This window comes from Rhinoraja longicauda, chromosome 22 (genome assembly GCF_053455715.1).
Source record: "Rhinoraja longicauda isolate Sanriku21f chromosome 22, sRhiLon1.1, whole genome shotgun sequence".
Classification (NCBI taxonomy): domain Eukaryota; kingdom Metazoa; phylum Chordata; class Chondrichthyes; order Rajiformes; family Arhynchobatidae; genus Rhinoraja; species Rhinoraja longicauda.
In genome coordinates this window covers 19,579,874-19,605,183 of record NC_135974.1, presented here as the reverse complement: position 1 = coordinate 19,605,183, position 25,310 = coordinate 19,579,874, and the positions used below count along the sequence as shown (strand labels likewise).

General features: G+C 41.8%; 1 protein-coding gene across 8 annotated transcripts in view; it reads right to left on the bottom strand.

Annotated features, from left to right (window-relative positions):
- The window catches only part of ttll9 (tubulin tyrosine ligase-like family, member 9), a 30,522-nt gene extending 5,412 nt beyond the window's left edge, over nucleotides 1–25,110 (bottom strand). Inside the window, exons 1-13 of one of the 8 annotated variants that reach the window (XM_078418929.1) lie at nucleotides 25,065–25,110; nucleotides 22,542–22,582; nucleotides 20,899–20,991; nucleotides 16,756–16,867; nucleotides 15,217–15,402; nucleotides 14,477–14,545; nucleotides 12,765–12,855; nucleotides 11,809–11,849; nucleotides 10,432–10,519; nucleotides 7,633–7,691; nucleotides 5,250–5,446; nucleotides 3,170–3,283; nucleotides 2,231–2,349 (exon numbers count right to left, since the gene is read on the bottom strand). In XM_078418929.1, coding sequence (XP_078275055.1) covers nucleotides 2,231–2,349; nucleotides 3,170–3,283; nucleotides 5,250–5,446; nucleotides 7,633–7,691; nucleotides 10,432–10,519; nucleotides 11,809–11,849; nucleotides 12,765–12,855; nucleotides 14,477–14,545; nucleotides 15,217–15,402; nucleotides 16,756–16,867; nucleotides 20,899–20,991; nucleotides 22,542–22,582; nucleotides 25,065–25,079 — 1,225 coding nt within the window. In that variant the 5' untranslated portion in view covers nucleotides 25,080–25,110. Of the gene's footprint in view, nucleotides 1–2,230; nucleotides 2,350–3,169; nucleotides 3,284–5,249; nucleotides 5,447–7,632; nucleotides 7,692–10,431; nucleotides 10,520–11,808; nucleotides 11,850–12,764; nucleotides 12,856–14,476; nucleotides 14,546–15,216; nucleotides 15,403–16,600; nucleotides 16,726–16,755; nucleotides 16,868–20,898; nucleotides 20,992–22,541; nucleotides 22,583–23,794; nucleotides 23,818–24,541; nucleotides 25,040–25,064 lie in introns of those variants that run through there. The other 7 variants (XM_078418934.1, XM_078418931.1, XM_078418932.1 and 4 more) reach the window with 7 other exon arrangements.
- Nucleotides 25,111–25,310: the final 200 nt, after the last annotated feature.

Genomic DNA, 25,310 nt, shown 5'->3' with positions numbered 1-25,310 from the left:
TCCATGGTAAAAACAGAGGAGAAATACTCATTGAAGACCTTACCTATCTCCTGTGTATCCACAGAGATGATTGCCTTGTTTTCTGAGAGGCTCTTTCTATTCTCTTTCTAATATCTCTTTCCCTTAATGTACTATAAAATCTCTTTGGATTTTCCTTAATATTATCTGCCAGAGCTATCTGCTGCCCCCTTTTGCCCTCCTGAATTCCATCTACTCAATTCCTGTGCTTCCTCACTTCCCAAAACTTGTAGGGATACATTTGATCCTAGCTGCCTCCTCTTTCCTAGCCAGAGCCTCAATTTTTCAAGCTTCCTTACTCCCACCTGCCTTGCCCTTTACTCCAACAGGAACATGCATGCCCTGTACTCTTGACATGCACTTTTAAAACCATCCCATTTTCCAGATGTTCCTTTGCCCATAAACAAACCTACTCTAATCAACGTTAGCAAGGTTCTGTCTTATACCACCAAAGTTGGCCTTGCCCCGATTCAGAATTTTAACTTGTGGGCCTGCTCTGTCTTTATCCAGAAACTCCTGCCTTTGCTACTCCATCATCCTTTCTGCAGGGTTCCCCTTCCAATCAACTTTTGCCAGTTCCTCCATCGTGCCTCTGTAGTTACTTTTGCTCAACAATAATACCGATACATCTGACTTTGGCTTCTCCCTCTCAAACTGCAGGTTGAATTCTCTCATATTATGATCACTGGCTATTAGGGTTTCTATTCACTTTAAGCTCCCTTATCAAATCTGGTTCATTACAAAACACCAAATCCAAAATTGCCTTTTCCCTAGTAGGCTCAACTATGAGCTGCTGTAAAAACCTATCTTGTAAACATTCTACAAATTCCTCCTCGTGGGGTCGAGTACCAACCTGATTTTCCCAGTGTACCTGCATATTGAAATACCTCATGACCACTGTAAAATTGCCATTCTTACGTCTTCTATCTCCTAATGTAATTTCTACCCTACACCCCGACTCTATTCAGAGGCCTGTACATAACTCCCAGCAGGATCTTTATGCCCATGCAGTTTTTTAAACTCCACACACAACGATTCTACATGTTCTGATCCTATGTTGTTTCTTGCGAAGGACTGGATTTCATTCCTTACCAGCCGAGCCTTACTTCCTCTGCCCACCTACCTATCAATCTCCTACTTTCTATTTTCTCCATGTACCAGATCTTTGCCTGCACACTTAACCTACCAATATCCACCATGTCCTCTTCACAACCGATCTCCTTATTACCTCAGGGGGTGAAGAGGACGTAAGGAGACTACAAATATTATTCATCTTCTCCCAGTTTTAGGAGGAACTCTGCACTTCTATTCTCTGCTTTCCAGCTCTTAAACAATATTTTAAAGATTATAGAACACAAAGTGCTGCAGTAACTCAATGGGTCAGACAGCATCTCTGGAGAACATGGATAGGTGATGTTTTGGGTCGGGACCCTTCTTCAGACTGATTGTGAGGGTTGTGAGGAAAGCTTCAGACTGATTGTGGTCTGAAACTTTCAGACCCCACAATCAGTCTGAAGAAGGGTTCTGAGACGAAACATCACCCGCCTCCAGAAATCACTCTCCAGAAATGCAGCCCAACCCGCCGAGTTATCCGGCCACTTTGTGTCCTTTTTTATAAGCAATTGGACCATTATGGGTGGCACATTATGCTACTGAAAAATAGGGCTGCAGAACCATTATAAAAGGAATATGAACAATGAAAGTGAATAAAGTACTTTGAAACAATAAAGTATTTAGAAGTGATATCAATATTATGCCCCCTTCAAGTTTGCAAATCAGTCTGATATGGTTCATTTATTGAAACACCTATCGAAAGTCCATTTGCTCAATATGGTACTGTGTACAACTGATCTCTCTTTGAATACGGAAATCTTCTATATCATGCATTTAAAAATATTAGTATCAATAAAATACCATGATGCTTAAGAGTACAGCTTTGCAAGGTTTAGTTAATGTACATTCTACCCATTCTATACATTTCAAAATGAAAACAACATCGATGTAGTCCAGGGCTATGGACTGGTGAGTTGATTTTAAACTACTTTTCCCATTCGCCAAACAGGGATCCTCACGGTAAGATAGACCAATATGTACATCAGTATGGTATTACATCCAGGCTCATTGACAGAGAAGAAAGCTATTTATATATATTCTACAAAGAGGAAATCAAACACTAACAGATGGAGAAAAATAAAATCCAATGTATTATTACCCAAGTGAGTGTTAGCAATGAGATTAATGCCTCCTTCGAAATTTACATCTTCACTATAAATAGGACCATCGTTCCACATCAGGTCAAAACCTCCGACCTGCTTCTCTTTTCCAGAGAGTCTGAAAAACATAGCCTGGTAGTGATAGAATGTGGTATTCTAACAAAGAAGATATGGAGGTATATGTTCTTCACAAGTCTACAACCTCCTCATACTTATTTCAGACAGGCTCTAGTGCACAATATTGTTTATCTGCCTTAGCTCTGTGCTATTCCTGACAGAATCAGCAAAAAGGTCTCTGTTGATTGGAAGTTGCTGCAGGGAGCTCTAATCCATAGAATGGACCTTGCATCATCTACCTTTGAAGAGGTGCCCAGCCTGAATCAGCAGATGCATACTCTGTCTTGATAGATCTTCAAGACCCGATCAAATGTATCCCAGGGCATTGTGGAAAGCTTGGGAAATTGCAGGACCTTTGCCAAAGATATTTGTATCATGGGAGTGATGTCAAAAGGTTGGAGGGTGACAAATGCTGTGCCTCTACTTAAGAAAGGTTGCAAGGAAAAGCTTTGGAACTACAGACAGATGAACCATCAGTGGTTGAAAAATTATTAGATGAGATTCTGAGAGACAGTTGAAAGGCAACACAGAGGGAGCATTGGTCTTCAGGAAGTGCCCTTTTTCTGAAAATCTACTAGCTCGGATGGGCATTAAATATCTGTATTCCTTTTGATTTTAAACTAAATTTCTTGTGCAACAAACACTGCCAAAGTCAATTATTTATCATTCATAACTTTTTTTGAGAAATTGTTTTGTGCATACTGGCTGCTCCATCTGTCTCCCACAGTACTCCTTATAAGAGATTCCTTATCTCTGTAGCATGTTAAAGTATCATGTGGACTTCGAAGATATGATGTAAATATGTTTTTTTCTTCACGCACCTTCCTTCCATGTCGACAATGTTCACTGTGTCCTGCAGCAAACGGCATTTCAGCTCATAATCCTCCTGGCTGCTAGCTATCAGTGATGGAGATGCATTCACTTCCAAAAGCCACCTAATAAAACAGGAAGAAACCAAATATGTGATGGGGCAGACATCACTGTGTCTTCAAGAGCTGCCGACTGGAACTGCAGACCAAACATTGAGAATGTCATGCAACATGAGCAGAGAAGTTACTCAGGAACAAGGTGTGAAACACTAAGGAAGACACAATCTCCCAGAAATACTGGGGGACCGAGGATCTAGTGGAATGGAGGAAGGGAATCCACATTAATCAGAAAATTGTGTTCGGTAAACTGTTGGAACTGAAGGCAGATAAATCCCCAGGGCCAGATGGTCTGCATCCCAGAGTACTCAAGGAGGTATCCCTGGAAATTGTGGATGCATTGGAGATTATTTTCAAATGTTTTCTCGACTGTTCCTGTGGACTGGAGGGTAGACAATGTAACTCCACTTTTTAAGAAAGGAGGCAGAGAGAAAACGGAATTACAGAACAGTTAGCCTTACATCAGTAGTGGGGAAGATGCTGGAGTCGATTATTAAAGATGTTATAGTAGTGTATGTGGAAAGTAGTGACGGGATCGGTCAAAGTCAGCATGGATTTATGAAAGGGAAATCATGCTTGACCAATCTTTTGGATTTTTTTGAGGACGTAACAAGTAGAATGGATATGGGGAGCCAGTGGATGTGGTGTATCTGGACTTTCAAAAAGCCTTTGACAAGGTCCCACACAAGAGATTAGTGTGCAAAATTAGAGTACACGGTATTGGGGTTAGGGTATTGACATGGATAGAGAACTAGTTGGCAGACAGGAAGCAAAGAATAGGAATTAACAGGTCCCTTTCAGAATAGCAGGCAGTGACTAGTGGGGTGCTGCAAGGGTCGGTGCTGGGATTCCAGTTGTTTACAATATATATTAACAATTTAGACAAGGGAATTAAATGTAACATCTCTAAGTTTGCGGATGACACAAAGCTGGGTGGCAGTGCAAGCTGCGAGGAGGATGCTATGAGGCTGCAGGGTGACTTGGGTAGATGCAGATGCATCAGATGGCAGATGCAGTATGTGGATAAATGTGAGGTTATCCATTTTGGTGGCAAGAACAGGAAGGCAGTTTATTATTTGAATGGTGTCAGATTCGGAGAAGGGGAGGTGCAACGAGACCTGGGTATGCTTGTGCATCAGTCACTGAAAGTAAGCATGCAGGTACAGCAGGCAGTGAAGAAAGCCAATGGCATGTTGGCCTTCATTGCGAGAGGATTTGAGTTTAGGAGCAAGAAGGTCCTACTGCAGTTGTACAGGGCCCTGGTGAGACTGCACCTGGATTATTGTGCGCAATTTTGGTCTCCTAATTTGAGGAAGGACATTATTGCTATCAAGGGAGTGCAGCGTAGGTTTACCAGGTTAATTTCCGGGATGATGGGATTGACGTATGATGAAAGAATGGGTCGACTGGACATGTATACGATACGAGATCTTATAGAAACATATAAAATTCTTAAGAGAATTGGACAGGGTCCAATGTTCCCGATGTTGGGGGAGTCCAGAACCAGGGATGACAGTTTAAAAATAAGAGGTAGGCCATTTAGGACTGAGGTAAATCTGTGGAATTCGCTGCCACATAAGGCAGTGGAGGCCAATTCGCTGGATGTTTTCAAGAGAGAGTTAGATTTAGCTTCTAGGGCTAAGGGAATCAAGGGATATGGGGAAAAAACTGGAACGGGGTACTGATTTTGTATGATCAGCCATGATCAAATTGAATGATGGTGCTGGCTCGAAGGGCCGAATGCCCTCCTCCTGCACCTATTTTCTATGTTTCCATGCATTCAACACATAACCACACATACAGAACCACAACACATACAGGAACATATGAAAGCACATAACTCATACAGAGTACATATACACAGCACATAGCAGGCAAATATAACATGTACAGAGTCACCAAACACAAAGGCACACACAGTCACATCTGATGAGTTCAAACGGCTTTAGATCAATCCATTATTCATTATCCTCACGGTTTCAGGTTCTTATCGATCAAAATGTCATATCCGTATAGTTCAAAGCAATGCTTGTCATTAATTATTACACTCTGGACACTCTGCAAACTTTTGATGAATATGTTGTCCATGTCTCTGAAGAGTGTTTCTACAGTATCGGTGCCATGTTTTGCTGTTAGATACTGTCGTAGCTGTTGCATCAACCATTTGCACCCCTAGAAGAGAGCAAAGCATCTCATTGATTTGAATTGTCACAGTCTCAATATGTCTCACCAGTGAGTTTCAGTGTCTTACCTAATGTTTTAGCAACTCAGAACGTCTAACAGGATGTTATAGTGGATCAGTATCTCTGTGTCTGGTAGTGAACAGTAAACCAAATGTTTTTTTACACACCAATCTGACAGTGTTGCAGTCACTGCAATTGAGACTAACTGCAATTCATTGACATGTGTCCCACAGTGGGTATCAATATGTCACAGCACCTTACTGTACATTGCAGTGTCTGGATTTATTGTGCGATTCAGTAAATAAAAGGGGGGGGGGGCTGAGTATAAAGCTACCTAGTCCTAAGACAGCCATGTCACGCAATGTGTGGTTAAGCTCTTCAAAATATTTTTACTGTTTTACTGCTGATGGAATTCAATAAAGTTTGTGTTGAAAAGAGTGCCAAGAGTAAAACATGTGACCTTCCTGAATGTTTTTCAGTTAAAGCAACCAAGATGCAAATTTAAAAGAAATTGGTGCAGTGTAAATCCAAGGCTTCTGATTAAGTAATGTGATAATGAATGGGAAGTGATATCCCTAGAATTGAGTAAGCAATAACAGTGGTTAATATTAAGAAGGGGATTCCCTTCAAAGACATTAAATAATACTTTGGGATCATGGATTTGCAGTGTTAACTGGTCTGGTACCCAGCACTGAGGACTGAGCATTTGTCCATTTCACTGCAGGTCAATGAACACTGCGAAATACCTGAAAACGAGACTAGGATTACGGATGCAATGTCCCTGCCGAATATGATGCGTATAAACTGACCACCTCTGCCTGCACATGATCCATATTCTCCATTCCTCCAAGACCAATTTTCAGAGCAATTGACTAAAAATAAGGCAGAGAGCAAAAGACGTGGCTCGACATATTGTATTAAGGTAATATTGATTGAGTCAGATACTGCTGAAGATGAAAATGCATAAGTTCCAGGGAAGAGCTGATGAACTACAAGACTGTTGATGTTTACAGAATTACTGAATGGGCTGAATCAAGGGCAGATTCATTGGATGCATTTGGAAAGGATTAACAGAGAGGAACAAAGATGCTGGTTTTCAAAAAAACACAAAGCGCTGGAGTAACTTTGTGGGTCAGGCAACATCTCTGGAGGGCATGGAGAGGCGATGTTTCAGGTCCTGATTTAAACTTGCACTTGAATTTGAATTGTATGTTAGGAAACACTTTTATATGCCAAGTCAATTATTGATTTTAAATCAAGGATGTGATATTTGGTCATCTAAAGGTGTAAAGCCACACGAGGAAAATTGGAGAAGGATGGTTTAAGGGGTTCAGTGATTTGCTCCTTTCCTATATTCTCGTGCGTTATTTATGAATTACATTCACCCAGATGTCGACGTACAAATCAGAGGGTGATTTAGAATTATTGCAAGCCCCTCTCAATAACAGGAACCCTACTTCCATATCAAATGAATGCTACACTTTGCTAATGGCATGTTGGTCTTTAAGACAAGAGGAGTTGTGTATAAGAGCAAAGAGGTCCTACAGTTGTACAGGGCCCTTGTGATACCGCACCTGGAGTACTGTGTGCAGTTTTGGTCTCCAAATTTGAGGAAGGACATTCTTGCTATTGAGGCAGTGCAGCGTAGGTTCACTAGGTTAATTCCCGGAATGGCGGGACTGTCGTATTGAAAGACTGGAGCGACTAGGCTTGTATACACTGGAATTTAGGATGATGAGAGGGGATCTTATTGAAACATATAAGATTATTAAGGGATTGGACATGCTAGAGGCAGGAAACATGTTCCCAATGTTGGGGGAGTCCAGAACCAGGGGCCACAGTTTGAATAAGGAATAGGCCATTTAGAACGGAGATGAGGAAAACTTTTTCACTCAGAGAGTTGTAAACCTGTGGAATTCTCTGCCTCAGAAGGCAGTGGAGGCCAATTCTCTGGATGCTTTCAAGAGATAGCTAGATAGAGCTCTTAATGATAGTGGAGTCAGGGGATATGGGGAGAGGACAGGAATGGGGTACTGATTGTGAATGATCAGCGATGATCACATTGAATGGCGGTGCTTGCTCAAAGGGTCGAATGGCCTACTCCTGCACCTATTGTCTGTTGTCTATTGTCTATTACTGCCTCCGCTTCCAATTTCACGGATCATTGTTAACCACCTTTTCTGGATCATAGTCAGGAGCGGTTTTCTGGACAGCCACATTTGTAAGATGTATAACTGGTTAAGATATGAATTATGGAAAAAAAAGTACCAGTACATATAATAGTTGCATTGCATAACTATTGCAGATTAGAAATATTCATGCATCAATGTGTGAAAACACTTCTAGATACAGCGGTGTCCAGATCTTCAGAAAGATTGAAAAAGCTGCCGACACATTCAAAACTTTGCACATATACAAAATAATACTTTATTCAAGGGAGGTAGACAGAAAGGAAGAAATTACAGGCCAATTAGTTTAGCATCTGCCATGGGGAAAATATTAGAACCTATTATTAAACATGTTTTAGCAGCGCACTAAGACAAAAAATCACGGTGAACAGGAAAAGACAATATGATTCTGTGAAAGGAAAATATGTCCAATCAATTTACAGAAGTAACAAGTGCTATAGATAAAGCAGAAGCAACGTTTGATTTAGCTGTGGATACCAGGGGGATGTCCCATAGGTAGATTTCAGGCAGCATTTGATTAAGATGCTGCATCAAAGGTTATTGAAAATAAATGCTCATAAAGTAGGAGGTAACCTATTGGTATGGATAGATTAACTGGTTAACAGGAAACAGACAGAACATACATAGAACAGTACAGCACAAGAACGGGCCCTTCGGCCCACGATGTTTGTGCCGGACATGAAATGATCTCACCTACCTGCTTATGATCCATATCCCTCTATTCCCTGCAGATCTATGTGCATATCTGAAAGCCTCTTAAACATCACTATCATATCTGCCTCCACCAACACCCCAGCAATGCGTTCTAGGCCCCCACCACCCTCTGTGTAAAAAAACATGCCCTGCACATCTCCATCAAACTTTCCCCTTCTCATCTTATAGCTATAGCCTCTAGTGTTGGACATTTCCATCTTGCAAAAAAAGCTTCTGACTACTCTACCCTATCTATGTCTCTCATTGTTTTAAATACTTCTATCAAGTCTCCCCTCAACCTCCAACGTTCCACAGAATATAATCCAAGAACGATCCGTGTGCATGTCAATGCTATTAATGCTTTTGCCATTAAGTGCATACTTTCACCTTACATTCAACCTGTCAAAGTGTAACACCTCACACTTGCTTGGGTTAAAATCCATTTGCCACTTCTGCAGCTGATCTATATCTTCAAATAGCCTTCCTCACAGTCTGCAATTCCTCCAATTTTTATATCATCAGCAAATCTACCCACCAACCCATCTACATTTATATCTAGGTACTTTATATGTATCGCAAACAGCAGAGGTCCAAGAAACAATCCCTGCGTAACTTCACTGGTCACAGATCTCCAGCTAAAATATCTATCGTCCACCATAAGCCACTGTCTTCTATGAATGAGCCATTTCCAAATCCATACGACCAAGTAAGTCATCATGAATCGCATACATTTTAATTTTCTGGATCACCCTATCATGAAAAACCTTATCAAAAGCCTTCCTAAAATCCATGCATACAACATTGACTGTCCTACCTTCATCAATTTCCATTAGGTATAAATGGGTCCTTTTCAGATTGGAAAGATGTAATGACTACTGTGCCACGGAGATTGGTGCTAGGGCCTCAACATTTTACAATTTATAAAAATGAATTGGATAAAAGAATTGGATAAAAGTGTTAACTTCACTGACGATACAATAATTGGCAGAGAAACATGTTGTGAAATAAAGAAAATGATTGAGTGTATACTTTGTGCAAACTAATTATTTGACTGAAATCACATCTCTATCCTAAGGTATGTCCAGAGGAAACAGATTTTCAAAAGTTGTTTGATTAGGTCCCAGCAGGCATGAGTTAAAAAAATTAGAGCAAACAGTACAGCAAACAAAAAAAAAACACAATGGCTCCAAAGACATTGAATGGTACAATGGTTAATTGTGAAGAGCACTGTATTCAGGAAGTGGAGGCTATATGCATCGACTAATGGCAGAGGAGAAATGGGGACTAATACATTTTGTGAGGCAAGAGGGGAATAAAAAGATGTTACATAGAATTCTTCAAGAATGAAAGGCTGTTAATACTGCTGATTTATAAGGTTTGAAGGATCCAGGAGATTCATTAATGAGAGTATTAATGACAAATACAAAATAATGCTCCACATGGACAAATAATTGGATGGAAAGGATTAAGAAACTTATGCCCAGTTTGAGGAGCATCATGAAGTATGACAGGGCAACAGATAGGGACCGGGAGTTAAGGTTGTAGGGAATATTCTGGTATCAAGGCTAGAGAAGAAATTCAGATGTCAAGGGCATGGAAATGGTATATGTGTAGAGACATTGAAAAGGATATAAATATTAAGACCATGTGATCAGCAGGGTGAGGCGTTTCCTTCGAATCCACTGGCAAGATAGGCAAACCAACGTCAACATCCTTTTTTCCAGGAAAATGTTGCCATCATTGATGCCCTTGATCTTGCTCAGCAAGTTATGGTAGGGGCAGTAAAGATGTGAGTAGGTGAAAATCATTCTCATGTCTAATAACAAACAATGGAAAAATGTGAACAATCTTGTCGACCCCCTCACCTACTCTACTTGTTGCAGAGGATACAGATTCTGCAGACGATGCATTAGGAATCAGAAATTGCAGAGGTCAAGTGGAAGCAAGTCATCCTCAATCATTAGGAACTGCCTGAAAGATTGCTGTGAGTTACCAAGATAAAGAATACTTTGAACGTTGTGGGTTACAGCAAATGCACAAGTATTCTTATGGGAGTTGATGTTATACTTTAATATTATATAACAAAGGATACAATGATCATCAATGCTGGTCAGGGAGAAACGGGTATTTGAAAAGCGTGCAAACCCATCTCGATATAACCAGGCTTTCAGAGGGATGTACTGCATAGAGGGAGAATCGCAAAGGAACAGTTAAACATGTATTTTTCATTACGAAAAAATCTACTACACTTACCAATGGAACTCTGAGTGAGTTGGCATGTGTGGACACTCCTTTAGATTCTGAGAAACCAGAGGAAAGCTCACAATTTCATAGTCATGTTTCTATTAAACATTCACCCAATTTACCATCATCCATTGAGTAGTTAACGTACCTAAATATTTAGATTTATTTTTAGATTTAGAGATAAAGCGCGTAAACAGGCCCTTCGGCCCACCGGGTCCGCGCCGCCCAGCGATCCCAGCACATTAACACTATCCTACACCCTAGGGACAATTTATTTTTTACATTTGCCCAGCCAATTAACCTACATACCTGTACGTCTTTGGAGTGTGGGAGGAAACCAAAGATCTCGGAGAAAACCCACGCAGGTCACGGGGAGAACGTACAAACTCCGTACAGACGGCGCCCGTAGTCAGGATCGAACCTTCGCTGTAAGGCAGCAACTCTACCGCTGCGCCACCGTGCCGCCCACCGTTAAACAACCTCAACCGAGAGTCAATTGCCTTAAACCAATAGACTTAAGCAACAACTCTGAGAGAATAAGGCCCCTCGGAAACTAAAGTGGTCATCTCAGTGTGGAGCTGCAGTGCACTCATGCCCGCATTCTCCACCAGAATGGCATTGGTCATGATGCGGGAACAGCAATGAACACGCTGGCACATACAGTAAGATGAACTCACTCTCACACAATCCCCCTTGCATCCCCTCTCTCTCTCCATCCCTCCCCCATCCAAGTCGTTGTACTAGCTTCAAAGTCGTCGTGTTGAGTCTCATTATCTGTAACCCGTTTTTACCTAGCCCATAGCTAACAATGACCTGTTTCCTTTATCATCATTACTTTTTTGCATATTTTTAATTCATTTCTTCTATACAGTGCATTCAGAAAGTATTCAGACCCCTTCATTTTATTCCCCATTCATCTTCAGAAACACTATTCTAAAATACATTTCAGATTGTTTGTGTTGATCTTTCTAGCCATATTCATCCATCATTTTCAGTCAGAGATAAGATTCAATTTACATACATATTTTTTCAATGGGCAAACATAAATCCAACATCAGAGTAAATGTAAAACATGATTAATATATCTGAATATTAAATAGAATCCTTTCTGGTGCCAATTCAGTACACAACCTTGTACCTAATCCAATGCTATGAAATAGTTGAATGCCGCATTTGTTTAATATGTATGGAAGCATGAGAGTCTTCAGAAACAAAAAGTACTTACAGACATCACCAGTACATAGACTCGCAGATCAAACTTCCTCCCTGCAAATAACCAAAGATCTCATTAGTAAACCAAATAAATAACCACTTTCTCAAGGGAAAATAAATAGTGGCTGAGCCCGCGGTCCACATATCAACCGCTATGTAAAAAACTTTCCCCCTCAAATCCTTTTTAAAACTTCTTCTTCTCACTGTAAACCTATGCTTCTTGTTTTTGATATCCCTATCACGGGAAAAAAAATCAATTATTGCCTTGTCTTTACTTCTTATAATTGGACCTCTCATAGGTCAGCCCCAGTCACTTTTGCTTCAGGAAAATTAAGTCCAGTCTGTCCAATCACTTCCTTAAACTAAAGTCACCAATCCAAGCAACGTCTTGGTGAATCTCCTCTGCACTCTCGTCAGCACAATCACATTGACATGTTGTGTGGCGATTAGAACTGCACATAATACTGCAAGAGCAGTTTATCCAGTCTTTTGTAAGGTTGCATCAAAACTCCCAACTTTTATATTCTTTGCCCTGACCTTTTTTACCACTCAATCCACCTGTAAAGCCACTTTCAGGGAAGAATGGACGGACCCCTAGGTCTCTCTGGTCATCAACATTCCTTGGCATCCTACCATTGACTGTATATGTTCGACCCTATTTGATTTTACAAATTCATACCTAACATTTGTCAGCATTAAATTCCTTCTGCCAATGCTTGGCCTAACTTTCCATCTGATCTATATCCTGCTATTACCTTGGACAAACATCCTCACTATCCACAACTTTTGTGTCATCCCCAAACTTACTAATCATTCCTCCTACATTTATATCCATATCATCAATATATATTTTTAAAAAGTCTAAATCTGATGTGGTGCAGCATCAAAGTTGCTTGCTAACACTTCTGTGAAATGTCTATGGATATTTAACCATATTAAAGGTGCTCTAAAAGAGACAGGGAATGCTACCTCCTATCAGGTAGGGGTTCTCAATGTAGCGCTGCACAACATAACTTTCCACTGTTGCTTCATCTTTGGAGTCATCGGCACGATTCCCATCCTGGAAGATAAAAGGATCCACGAGAAAATTGATACCTGGGTTTTGGAGAAACAGCTCAATCTTTGAGGTTGGGACAGGATAAGCAGGTTTGGCAATTTTGAAGCAAGGTCTTTAGCAATGAGACTTTATCGTGAGTGTTTTGGGGAGAGCAACGCCTGTTCCTGGCAGACAAGAGGTGTCATGGGACTTAAGCTACCGCCAATTCGGCTTCTGATTTCCATGGTGATCTTTACTGTTTCATTGAAATGGTGGTTCAAATCGTCATTTGTCTTTATACAGTGTAGTAGCCAACTTGCCCCTCAAATCTCCATTAAACTGTCCCCCTCTGACCTTATTGCTCTGCCCTCTAGTGTTGGACATTATAACCCTGGGAAAAAGCTTCTGACTGTGTACCCTATCTATGCCTCTCATAATTTTATATATTTCTATCAACTCTCTTCAACCTCTATTGTTCCAGACAAAACAATCCAAGTGCATCCAACCTCTTTTCCTTGTGTATAGAAGTTGAAAGGTTATGTTACAGTTGTACAAAACATTGGTGAGCCCACATTTTGAGTCTTGTGTTCAGTTTTGGCCACCCTGTTATAGGAAAGATGTTGTTAAGCTGGTAGGTTGCAGAGAACATTTATGAGGATGTTACCAGGAATAGAGGGCCAGAGCTATAGGAGGTTGAGAAGGCTAGGATTTTATTCCTTGGAGTGAAGGAGGATGAGGGATGATCTTATAGATGCGTGTAAGATCATGAAAGAAATAGACAGGGTAAATGCACAGTCTTTTATCCAGAGTGGGGAAAACAAGAACCAGACATAGAATTAAGGTGAGGGGGGAAAGATTTAATAGGAACCTGAGAGGCTTTTTTTTTTACACAAAGGATGGTGGGTGTATGGAATGAGCTGCCAGAGCAGGTAGCTGAAACTGGTACCATTACAATGTTTAAAAAGTATTTGGATAGGTACATGGATAGGATAGGTTTAGAAGCATATGGGCCAAATACACACAGGTGGGACTGGTGTAGATGGGGGAGGTGTTGGTCAGCGAGGGCAAGTTGAGCCGAAGGGCCTCTTTCCATGCTATAACTCTCCCTGTAGCTTAAATCCTCTAATCCAGGCAGCATTCTGGTAAACCTCCTTTGCACCCTCTCCTAAACCTATTGGAAGTCCTGCTCTGGTCTCTGAATGTTGGAAAGAATTAAAAGCACAGATATTGCATCTCGTGCAATTAATGGGAAAGTGCAATTAGAAGAGGATCAGTTGGTGGAGATGGAAGAATGGGAAAGGATCTCAAAGAGGATGGTCAATTCTGAATACTGAAAGAGGAGAATAAGGTGTGCCTGGGAGTGAAATCTCATTGATGGTGGCAGAAATTGCTAATGATAAACCATTGAATGCAGAGATTGGTGGGATGGGAAGTGAAGACTAGGGCAACTTAGTCTTTACTTCACCTGGAAGTACAGAGGATAAGAGAATAGATGAAATTCAAAGGCTCTATTATTTCAGATTTCCAGTTTCGGCAGTTTTTAAAATTTGTTACTATTAGTTGCTCTACTATTCCATTCTAACTACAGACGTTTGCCTTATATGAGAATATTAATTGTTACAAACTTATTGTCAGAGAACTGTACCTTTCTCCATTCCATGATATCTTTGAGTTTTCGGAAAAGAAAGATACCTTTTCCCTGTGACCTTGCAACCTAAAAGAAAAAGATTTTCAGCTAACAAGCAATACCAAAGTGTAAAGTTCCTACCATAAAGTGTAAAGTTCCAAGAGAGAATGACATGCTGCCAACATTTTCAGTGGCTGTTTTGCTTGAAATCAAAAGGCGTATTGAAATGGTCAGCTTATTGGTCTAAAGTGGCACTCGGATTAGCTACCTCCTCTGTCACTCGTTGCACTGAAAACCATTCACTCAACTGGAAAATGTCAATTATTGTTTGTACATTGGGTGTACATTTTTGAGGGCACTTGGTAGTGTACCACTTCCACTGTTATATTTGTACATGTATATGAAGGAACTGCAGATGCTGGTTTAAACCAAAGATAGACACAAAATGCTGGAGTAACTCAGCGGGACAGGCAGTATCTCTGGAGAGAAGGAATGGGTGACATTTCAGATCGAGACCCTTTCTTCAGACTCTGAAGAAGGGTCTCGACCCGAAACGTCTCCCATTCCTTCTCTCCAGAGATGCTGCCTGTCCCGCTGAGTTACTCCAGCATTTTGTGTCGATATTTGTATATGTAGGGTTACATATTGAAAGTTGGATGGGGATATGTCACAGTTGGGAAGTGTGGATCAATGAATAGGTACTGTGGTTTCCAGTGAGCAGGAAATGGGGTAATGGGTCATGCTCTGTATTTTCTTACCGGTTTCATAATCCAAGTGATTCCAGGGTTTCTCTTAAACTGTTCCACAAACAGGTGGTATTCAACAGGCAGCTCAAATGTCTTTGGAAAGAAATCACATTTAGCTGCCTCCAGCTTCCCCTGCTCACGCTCCAGCTGTTTGCGAAACCGCTTTAGGTTTTTCACCATGAAGTTTTTTCGTGTCAGCTACCACATAAGAGGGAAAATTGAAACTACCTCAGTTTCTGAACATTGGATTTACACACAAATAGAGACCAATTTAAATAGTTCACTATGCTACTGTTTCCAATGAATCCTTTTAACTGTGGGAGATATAATGGGGAAGGTTCAATCAGAAGGGAAGCAGTCACTGTTACGAGATTAGAACAGGACTTCTGACAGTGTGAAGGCTAACAGAAAAGTAGCTGCCGGCTACTTTTTCATTTATGTAAACATAAACTTAACTATAAAACTAGCATATATGTTGCACCTTTGACATACAAGATGTTCCACTGCAACCTACTGCAATTAACACTGCAATTAATTAAAAATGTTACTATGAAGTGTTAATTGTTGGTGTTCTGAAGACCGGTATTCTTGCATGCAAATCACTAAAGTTAACATGCAGATACACAAAGCAGTTAAGAGGGCAATAGTATGTTGGATTTAACTAGGAATTTTAAATAAGAAGGTTTTACTGGAATGGAACACCGCATACAGGTCTGGTCCTCCTAACTCATTAAAGATACATTAATAAAAGAAGAGTGCAGGTATCACCACAATGATTCTTGTGCGAAAGGATTTATACTTTGATTTTGGTAAGACCTGACCCATTTTCTCTCGAGTTTAGAAGAATGAGAGGTGATCTGACTGACCCATAACATTCCGCTAGGAGGGTAAATGCAGGAATGATGTTTCCCCTGGCTGGGGCACCTATACCCTGGAGTCACAATTTGAAAATAAAAATTGTCATTCAAAGATGAGGAGCATTTGCAGTTCTCTACCTAAGAAAGATTTGGAAGTTCAGTCACTAAATATAATTGAGACTGAGCTTGATATTCATGAAATCAAAGAACCGGGTTACTGCAGGAAGACAGTGCTGAAGTGAAAAATCTTATCTGATGGTGAAGCAGGTGCAAGGGGTTGATTAGCCTACTTTTGCTTCTGTTTTTTATGCCATGTTATCAAATGTCATACCACATCCGGTTCTTAAAGATATATGCAAACATGCATATTAAAAAAGCATGGATGCATTTGGACATCTCTCTTCTTAAAAACAACTCTTTGCAGAAGATTGGGTTGTTTAGCTCCACCTGTGTTCAACTCCTTCCCCCCAGGAGCCCCGTTGTCTCCTGAATTGCATTTTTTCTGACTATAACAAAGGATCATAATAATTTCTTATTACCAAGATTTTTTTTTCGGGAAATCTGAAGTAAGATGTGATATTGATACTTTCCTGTCTCTCACAGGCAAGAGAAAGATCCTCTGTATGGGCCATTCCATCTGCTCTGGAGATCTTTTTCACCGTACCTGTGGGTGGCAGGAGTTCCACTTTCATACCTCATAGTGATTGCGAAAGTGACAGATGCGAACATGCTCATCCATATATGTATAGCCGAAGTTCTCTCGTAGCCAGCTGATGTCGCACCAGTAAAAGTCCCATTCACCTTCACTGTCAATAATGAGAATTCAATGGCAAACAGGACTTGAACACAACTACCAGAGAAAAAGCACATAAACCTAAGATAGCAAGCAAAACCAATTACCATGGTCACTTCACATATCTCCATGTGCCTGTTTCTCTAAACATGCTGGTGACGAGATTTGCAATCACAGAGTTTCAGAACTCAGATAACTTTATCCTGAGAATACCATTTATTTAAATCCTTTCATTTTTAAAGCTTCTGCTTGTGGTCTGTTTTGAGCTCAGGAACAGTGATTGTCTCCTTGGAACAATGAAGGTTAAGGGAAAGTTTAAATGATATTTTAAATGATGGGGAGGGGGAAAATACCTAGTTGATCACAGGAAATGCACACACCACAAGCTATCTTTATTAAAAAGTTTGCACACATGCACATGTGCATATAGCTCTAATACCATGGCTGTATGCAGAACAACATGCAAATTATGGCATGAGTGTAACAGTTTATCGACACTCCAGTAATTTGTAGGGAATAATTAGGTCGGTACTGAGTTAGTCATTTGTTCACTTAAAAGCTTATGTCAAACAAGCTCCTTACAGACATGTTGTGGGAATTAACTGCAGATGCTGGTTTAAACCGAAGATAGACACAAAATGCTGGAGTAATTAAGCGGGACAGGCAGCATCTCTGGATGAAAGGAATGGGTGATGTTTCGGGTCGAGACCCGACCCGAAACATCAATCATTCCTTCTATCCAGAGATGCTGCCTGTCCCCCTGAGTTACTCTAGCATTTTGTGTCTATCTTCCTTACAGACATGGCTGGCTTAGTCACTGCCCCTTGAATTGTGTGTGATGAGGAGAGTGCAGAAAGGCCAAATGGAACGCCACAAGTTGTGGGAAGGAGGGCACTCTCAGCAAAAGTTTAGTAAGTAGTAGATGTCTGGGAGGCTGAAAGATCGGAAGGTGGATGAATCACCTGGACTAGATGGACTACACCCAGGGTTCTGAAAGAGGAGGCTTTAGAGATTGTGGAGGTATTAGTTGTGATTTTTCAAGAATCACTAGAGTCAGGAGTGGTTCCAGAGGACTGGGAAATTGCAAATGTTACTCCGCTGTTCAAGAATGGAGTGAAGCAGAAGAGCGGAACTTATAGGCAGGTTAGCCTGACTTTAGTGGTTGGGAAGATTTTAGTCTCCATTACAAAGGATGAAGCTTCCGAGTACTTTGAAGTACACAATAAAATAGGCCAGTCAGCATGGTTTTGTGAAAGGGAGATCTTGCCTGATGAACCGGTTGGAATTCTTTGAGGTAAACAGCAGGAGAGACAAAGGAGAGTCAGTGGATGTAGCGTACCTGGATTTTCAGAAGACCCTTGATAAGGTGCTGCACGTGAGGCTGCTAAAGAAGATGAGAGCCAAGGTATCAGAGGGAAGAAACTATCATGGATAGCAGATTGAACAAAGGGGGCTTTATCCTGGTTGGCTGCCAGTGACTCGTGGTTTTCCGCAGGAGTCAGTGCTGGTCTGCTATTCTTCATGATGTATATCAATGATTTGGATGTGGGAATTGAAGGCTTTGTGGCCAAGTTTGCAGAAGATGTGAAGATAGGTGGAGAGGCACGTAGTGTAGAGAAAGCAGCAACTGCAGAAGGACTTGGACAGGTTGGGAGAGTGGGCTGAGAAACGACAGATGGAATACAGCGTAGCAAAGTGAGGAGTCATGCATTTTAATAGTACGAATAAAGGCGTAGACTAAATGGGGAGAGAATTCAGAAATCGGAGGTGCAAAGGGACTTGGGCATGCTGGTGCAGGATTCCCAAAAAGTTAATTTGCAGGTCACATCGGTAGCAAGGAAGGCGAATGCAATGCTAGCATTTATTTCGAGAGGTCTAGAATATAAAAACAGGGATGTAATGCTGAGGCTTTGTAAGGCACCGGTCATTTGGGCCCCATATCTGAAGAAGGATGTGCTGACGTTGGACAGGGTCCAGTGGATGTTTATGAGAATTATCCCAGGAATGATTGGGTTAACATCTGATGAGCTTTTGAAGGCACCATTTGTACTCGCTGGAGTTTAGAAAGGATGAGGGGGGACCTAATTGAAATTTACTAAATAGTGAAAGGCCTGGATAGAGTGAATATGAAGATGATGTTTCTACTAGTGGAGGAGTTTAGGACCAGAGGGCATAGCCTCTGAATAAAAGGACGTACCTTTAGAAAGAAGATCGGGAGGAATTTCTTAAGTCAGAATCTCACCCATATATCGGAGTCCTATGTATTGGTGAGACCAAGTGCAAACTCGGCGATCATTTCACTGAACACCTCCACTCAGTCCGCCTAGGCCTACACAATCTCCAAGTTGCTAAACACTTTACCCCCCCTCGCATTCCCAAACTGACCTTTACGTCCTGGGCCTCCTCTACTGTCAGAGTGAGGCCCAATGCAAATTGGGGGAACAGCACCTCATATTTTACTTGGGCAGCTTACAGCCCAGCAGTATGAATATTGATTTCTCTAACTTCAAGTAACCCTTGCTTTCCCTCTCTCTCCATCCCTCCCCCACCCCTAGTTCTCCGACTAGTTTCACTGTCCTTCTGATTAATTTTACTGATTGCCTCCTTGTCACCTACCCCTCAGTGAACAATGAACCATTTTATATTTCCTTATCATCGTCTGCTTTGATCTGTCATTTTTACACAATACCCCTCCGTATCTCTACATTCCCTCATCCCTGACTCTCAGTCTGAAGAAGGGTCTCGACTAGAAACGTCACCCATTCCTTCTCTCCAGAGAAGCTGCCTGTCCCGCTGTTACTCCAGCATTTTGTGTCTATCTTCAGTGTAAACCAGCATCTGCAGTTCCTTCCTGCACATTACTTTAATATCATGTGTTTAGGTGTGAGACACTGTACAACAGAAATGGAAAGGTCTCTTTTGGGAGCACCTAGCGTTAGGGTTAAACAGCCTAACGATAGTCCCGATTTCATAGTTTTGTTAATAGTACTTGATAGCTCAATTACAAACTTTAACTGCCCCACCAGTTTTGAAAATCTGCACAGCAACTCTGATTTAGAAATTATCCCCAGGAAAGACAACAAACAAATCTCATGAGTTTCCTAAACATTTTCCTCCACAAAATAATCAATATAGTTAAGATTCGTACGGGCGGCACGGTAGCGCAGCGGTAGAGTTGCTGCTTTACAGCGAATGCAGCGCCGGAGACCCAGGTTCGATCCTGACTACGGGTGCTGCACTGTAAGGAGTTTGTACGTTCTCCCCGTGACCTGCGTGGGTTTTCTCCGAGATCTTCGGTTTCCTCCCACACTCCAAAGACGTACAGGTATGTAGGTTAATTGGCTGGGTAAATGTAAAAATTGTCCCTAGTGGGTGTAGGATAGTGTTAATGTACGGGGATCACTGGGCGGCACGGACTTGGAGGGCCGAAAAGGCCTGTTTCCGGCTGTAGATATATGATGATGATATGATGATTTATTCCAGTGCTGCGAGAAACACTACACTTTCAGAACTGCCTTTTTTCCAGGAGACATTAAACCCAGGTGCCCACGCTGGTGGGCAAAAATGATAACATGCTCCTACCTGAAGAAAAGCAAGGGAACTCTATGCAATATTCATCTGGTCTTTTTTATTTTGTTGTCCCTTTGAGATTGTTGTGAGCAAACTGTTTCCTAATCACAACTGTACTTTTTTTTTACCATCTGAGCCCATGAAAAATACCATGAGAATTAAATGATTTCTTAAACTAAATATAATTATGATGGTTCAGGCTAGGAAAGGAAGACACCCAGAACTTGAAGGTTCTGAACTAGTTATAGCGACCAGATTTTTGTGAGACATAATCGCATTCTCTAACCCAGCAATTTGCTCAGAACCAGTCCAATCACATGTACCATTTAAATTTGTCCGTTCCTTGGTCGGTTTTGTTCTACAAAGGTCTCAGAAGAGAATGGTTGCCACAAACGATCCCAATTAATGTTATTCCCACCCCTTTCCTCTTATCCTGCTCCACACCCACTGACCCATTAATTATAGGGTACTCACTCCTTAACCTCAACCCATCCAGGTCGCTGCCGCAGAACATCCAAAATAGTATTTGTCAAAACACATTTGAATCGTATGAAGCTGCGTTGGTCCCTAGTAACAAGAACATACTGTAAATGCCTGCAAAAACTAGAGTGTAACATTACTTCCCAGTACCCAAAATATCAAGCTACCTAATCACCCAAATATATAGGGGAAAGAGAAGGAAAAGGGCAAAGGAGGCTGGAGAGGAGCAATGTGATAGAAAAGGGAGAAAATGTTGGTTGATAGGGGTTAGGGGTAGAGAAGATAGGGACACAAGGGAAGAAAATGGATAAATCACCAAGCCTGGGTGAATTCTATCCTAACTGTTAAAATAAGGTAGGAGATTCCAGAGCCTCTGACTACAAATGTTCAATCTCTGGTGCCAGAGTGGTGGAAGACTTATGATGGTTAATGTTGTGTCTTTGTCATCCGTCAGGGTATTGAGCGTAGAAATTTGTAACGTTATGTTACAGTTAGTTGTACAAGAAGTTGAAGCCGCATTTGGAATATTGTGTACCGTTTGGTCACCCTGCTATACAAAGGGTCATTAAGCTGGAAAAAGTGCAAAGAAGATTTATAAGGATGTTGCCATGACTCGAGGGCCTGAGCTATTGGGAGAGGTTGACCAAGCTAGTACTTTATTCCTTGGAGTGCAGGACAATGGCAGGCGATTTTACAGAAGTGTATAAAATCATGAGGGGATTAGATAGAAGCAGAGTCTTTTTCCCAGAGTAGGATAATTAAGAACCAGTGTTTCAGGTGAGATGGGGAAAGATTTAATAGGAACCCGAGGAACAACTTTTTTTACACAAAGGGTGGTGGGAGTATGGAAAGAGTTGTCAGATGAGGTAGTTGAGGGCAGGTACTATCACAATGTTAAAAAGACATTTGAACAAGTACATGGATAGGATAGGTTTAGAAGGATATTGGCCAAATGCAGGCAGACAGGACTGATGTAGAAGGGCATGTTGGTTGGCATGCGCATTGGGCCAAAGGGCCTGTTTCCATGCTGAATGGCTCTATAGACTAAAGGCATGTTATTTCTTCGTATTTGAAACATTGAATACAAGACTAGAGATTATGCTGGAACTGTATACATTAGGTCACAGTATGAACAACACATATTTGCGGGAACTGGCAAATGACAACTTTGAGGAAAAATTAAATAAACCAGGAATTTCTTCAAATTGGGGAGGCTTAAGTGAATTGTATGAAATTATAAGCGGCTGAGATAGAATAATAGGAAAGGTTCAATTGTTCTTCGCAAGGATGTCAAAAAACCAAGGGCAATGAATTTAAATTGATTGATTGAAGGATTAAAGAGTGATAAGGAAAAATAGGCAGTGGGGGTCTGGGACTCATTGCCCTTTTGGAGGGTTGAGGCTCAAATCCTCATCACTGTGAACTGCGTTAAATATGGGCTTGACGAGCTATGATCCTGAGACAGAAGATACGATTAAGCTGGGTACACTTTGTCCGACCGGCACAGATTAAATAGGTTGAATGGACCACTAAAAGCAAATTTTCTATGATTCTATGAGTTGGGGAAGGGGTTTTGAAGGAGAGGGAAAGTCCATTTAATCAGTTTATTTACTACCGAATAAAACAAATCAACCCACCTTTGTTTCACGTTTCCAAATGGTCCTTTGTTCACAACACTCTATAGATAAGAAAAGACATGTTATTGCACCTTCAGAACGAGTTAAAAGTAAAGGAAAGGTGCAGGTGAAGGTGCTGGGTGGGACGTAGGGGTGAAGGGTTATAAAGCAGGGAGTTGGCGACAGGGAGGAAAGGAAGGGAAATGCAGGGGAAAGAGGGGAAGAAGGAATGGAGGGGACGATGAAAAGAGGCAAGCTGGTTCCACCACACCCATTCACATACTAATCCCCCTCCCATAAAAATACATAAGATCCCACAATATAGAGGAAATCAGGAAGTACAGGAAGGAAATGAAGAACTTAGTAACATGGTGTCGAGACAACAGCATCTCCTTCAATGTCAGCAAGATGAAGAACCTAGATATTGATTTCAGAAATGGGTTATGTATGTTCCAGTCAGCATCAATGGTGCTAAAGTGGAGATGGTTGGAATGGCAATTGCATTACCTAAGACCACAAGAACTTGCAGAGAACTATGGATGCAGCCTATGTAATCATACAAACCATTTCATCTACACTTCATGCTGCATTAGGAAAGCAGCAATGTAATCAAGAACTGCTTTCACCCAGACCATTCCCTCTTTGCCCTCTCCTGTCAGGCAGAAGATACAAAGGATACCACCAGATTCAGAAACAACTTCTCCTCAGACTACTGAATAGACCTATCACCTTAGAGCTATGCCCTCTCGCATATGATTTTTCAGTCCTGTGAAAAAGGTTCACCCTGTCAATGCCTCTCATAATTATATTTACCTGTATCAGGTCTCCCAGAGTCGGTCTAACCTCTCCCTGCAACTATACCCCCTAATGCAATCATTCTGGTAAATCTCCAATGCACCCTTTCCAAAGCCTCCACATCCATCCTACAATGGGACGACCAGAACTGTACTTAATACTCTAAATGCTGCCTAAACAGTCCTATAAAGCTGCATCATGATTTCCTGACTCTTATAGTCAATATCCCAACCTATGAAAGCAAGCAAACCATATGCTTATTTTTGCCACTCTCTCTTTTTGTTGCCGCGTTCAGGGAGTTATAGACTTGGACCCCAAAATCCATCTATAATTAAGTGCTGTAAGGGTCATGCCATTAATTGTATATTCTCCCCTTACATTTGACCTCCCAAAGTGCAACACCTCACATCTGCTCGGATTAAACTCCATCTGTGATTTCTCAGCACATTTCTATAGCTGATCTATATCCCGCTGCATACCTTGACATCTTCCTCACAGTCCGTGACCTCAGCAATCTTTATGTCATCTACAAACTCGCTAACCAACTTGTCTTCGTTTACATCAAAGTCAATTATATATATCACGAAACAGTAAACAGCAAAAGGACAGCTGTTAACGTCAGCCTGCACCACCTCCCCGGCTGCTTCAAGGCCAGACCTACTGCCGCCATCACTAGCCCACAGTTTCTTCGGCCGCTTACAGGCTGCACATACTGCCGATCCTTACCTGCAATCCGGCCGTCACAGGCTGTTCCCAATGACTCCGCCGATCCTTGCCTTTCCTGCCTGAGCAGTCCTTTGTTTCTACTACTTGCTGTATACAACGATACTCTATTACTCAGTAATCCCTTACTCAGAGCGGACAATCGGCAATAACCCCCCATGGTCTGTTATAATGAAGGTTCACAGTACTATATCCTGGACTCCGGTTATTTTTCCCTTTGCGCTATCTATTGTACGTGGAAAAAAAGGCAAGGTACTGGAGTAATTCAGGCAGCATCTCTGGAGAGTGTGAATAGGTAACGTTTCAATTCGGGGCCTGTCTTCAGACACTGTTTTAGGTTTTACCCTGTTCAATCCCTCACTAATGCGCTACTGTTAGTATTTAATGGGAATTTGAGCATATTAATACTTCAGTGAATTTATTGAACAACTATTAACAGTAGTATTGTAAACTCCAGTGGAATACAAGTTAACTTTTCAACAGTTTCTGAAGAGCATCCCAACCTGAAACATTCCCAATCCATGTTCTCCAGACCTGTTGAGTTGCTCCAGCACTTTGTGTCTTCGTTTTGGAAACCAGCATCTGTAGCTCCAGGACGGTATCTATATCTCTGTTACGTCGTGTGTGTGTGTGTGTGTGTGTGTGTGTGAGTCTTGGCTTGTACTCGTGTACAGTAAACAAAGTATCTGTACACGTGACAATAATAAAGCAATACCCCAAACCCCTGCCATTGCTCGGTGCGGCGCTGCAAGAGATCGAGGGATGGCGGTAGAGGAAGGGAAGGGAAGGGGGGACGGAGGGGGAGAAGGTACGTGCAGTGCCAGAGGAAGACGAGAGGAGGAGTGGGGGGGGGGGGGGGGGGGGTCAGAGGGTGAAGGGAAGGATGCCGAGCAATGGGAGGGGGCAGAGGTGCGAGTGGACAAGGGAGAGGTGGAGAGGAATTGGGCGCGTTAAGCAGAGGGAGAGAGATCATGGGGAAGTGAGTTTGGGGTCCGGGTTGAGAGGGATGTGTCGAGGAGAGCGCACCTTGCTGCGGCTCATGGCGGCCTCCGCGCCGCACCGTCACCATGGCGACGGCCCGCTCTGCGCGACACGCACATGCGCGGTTGGGGGTGTGCGAAGGAACTGCAGATGGTGCTCAACACCGAATAGACACAAAATGCTGGAGTAACGTCTCTGGGGAGAAGGAATGGGTGACGTTTCGGGTCGAGACCCTTCTTCAGACTGAGAGTCAGAGGAGAGGGAGACACAGAGGTCAAAGGGCACTTGCCC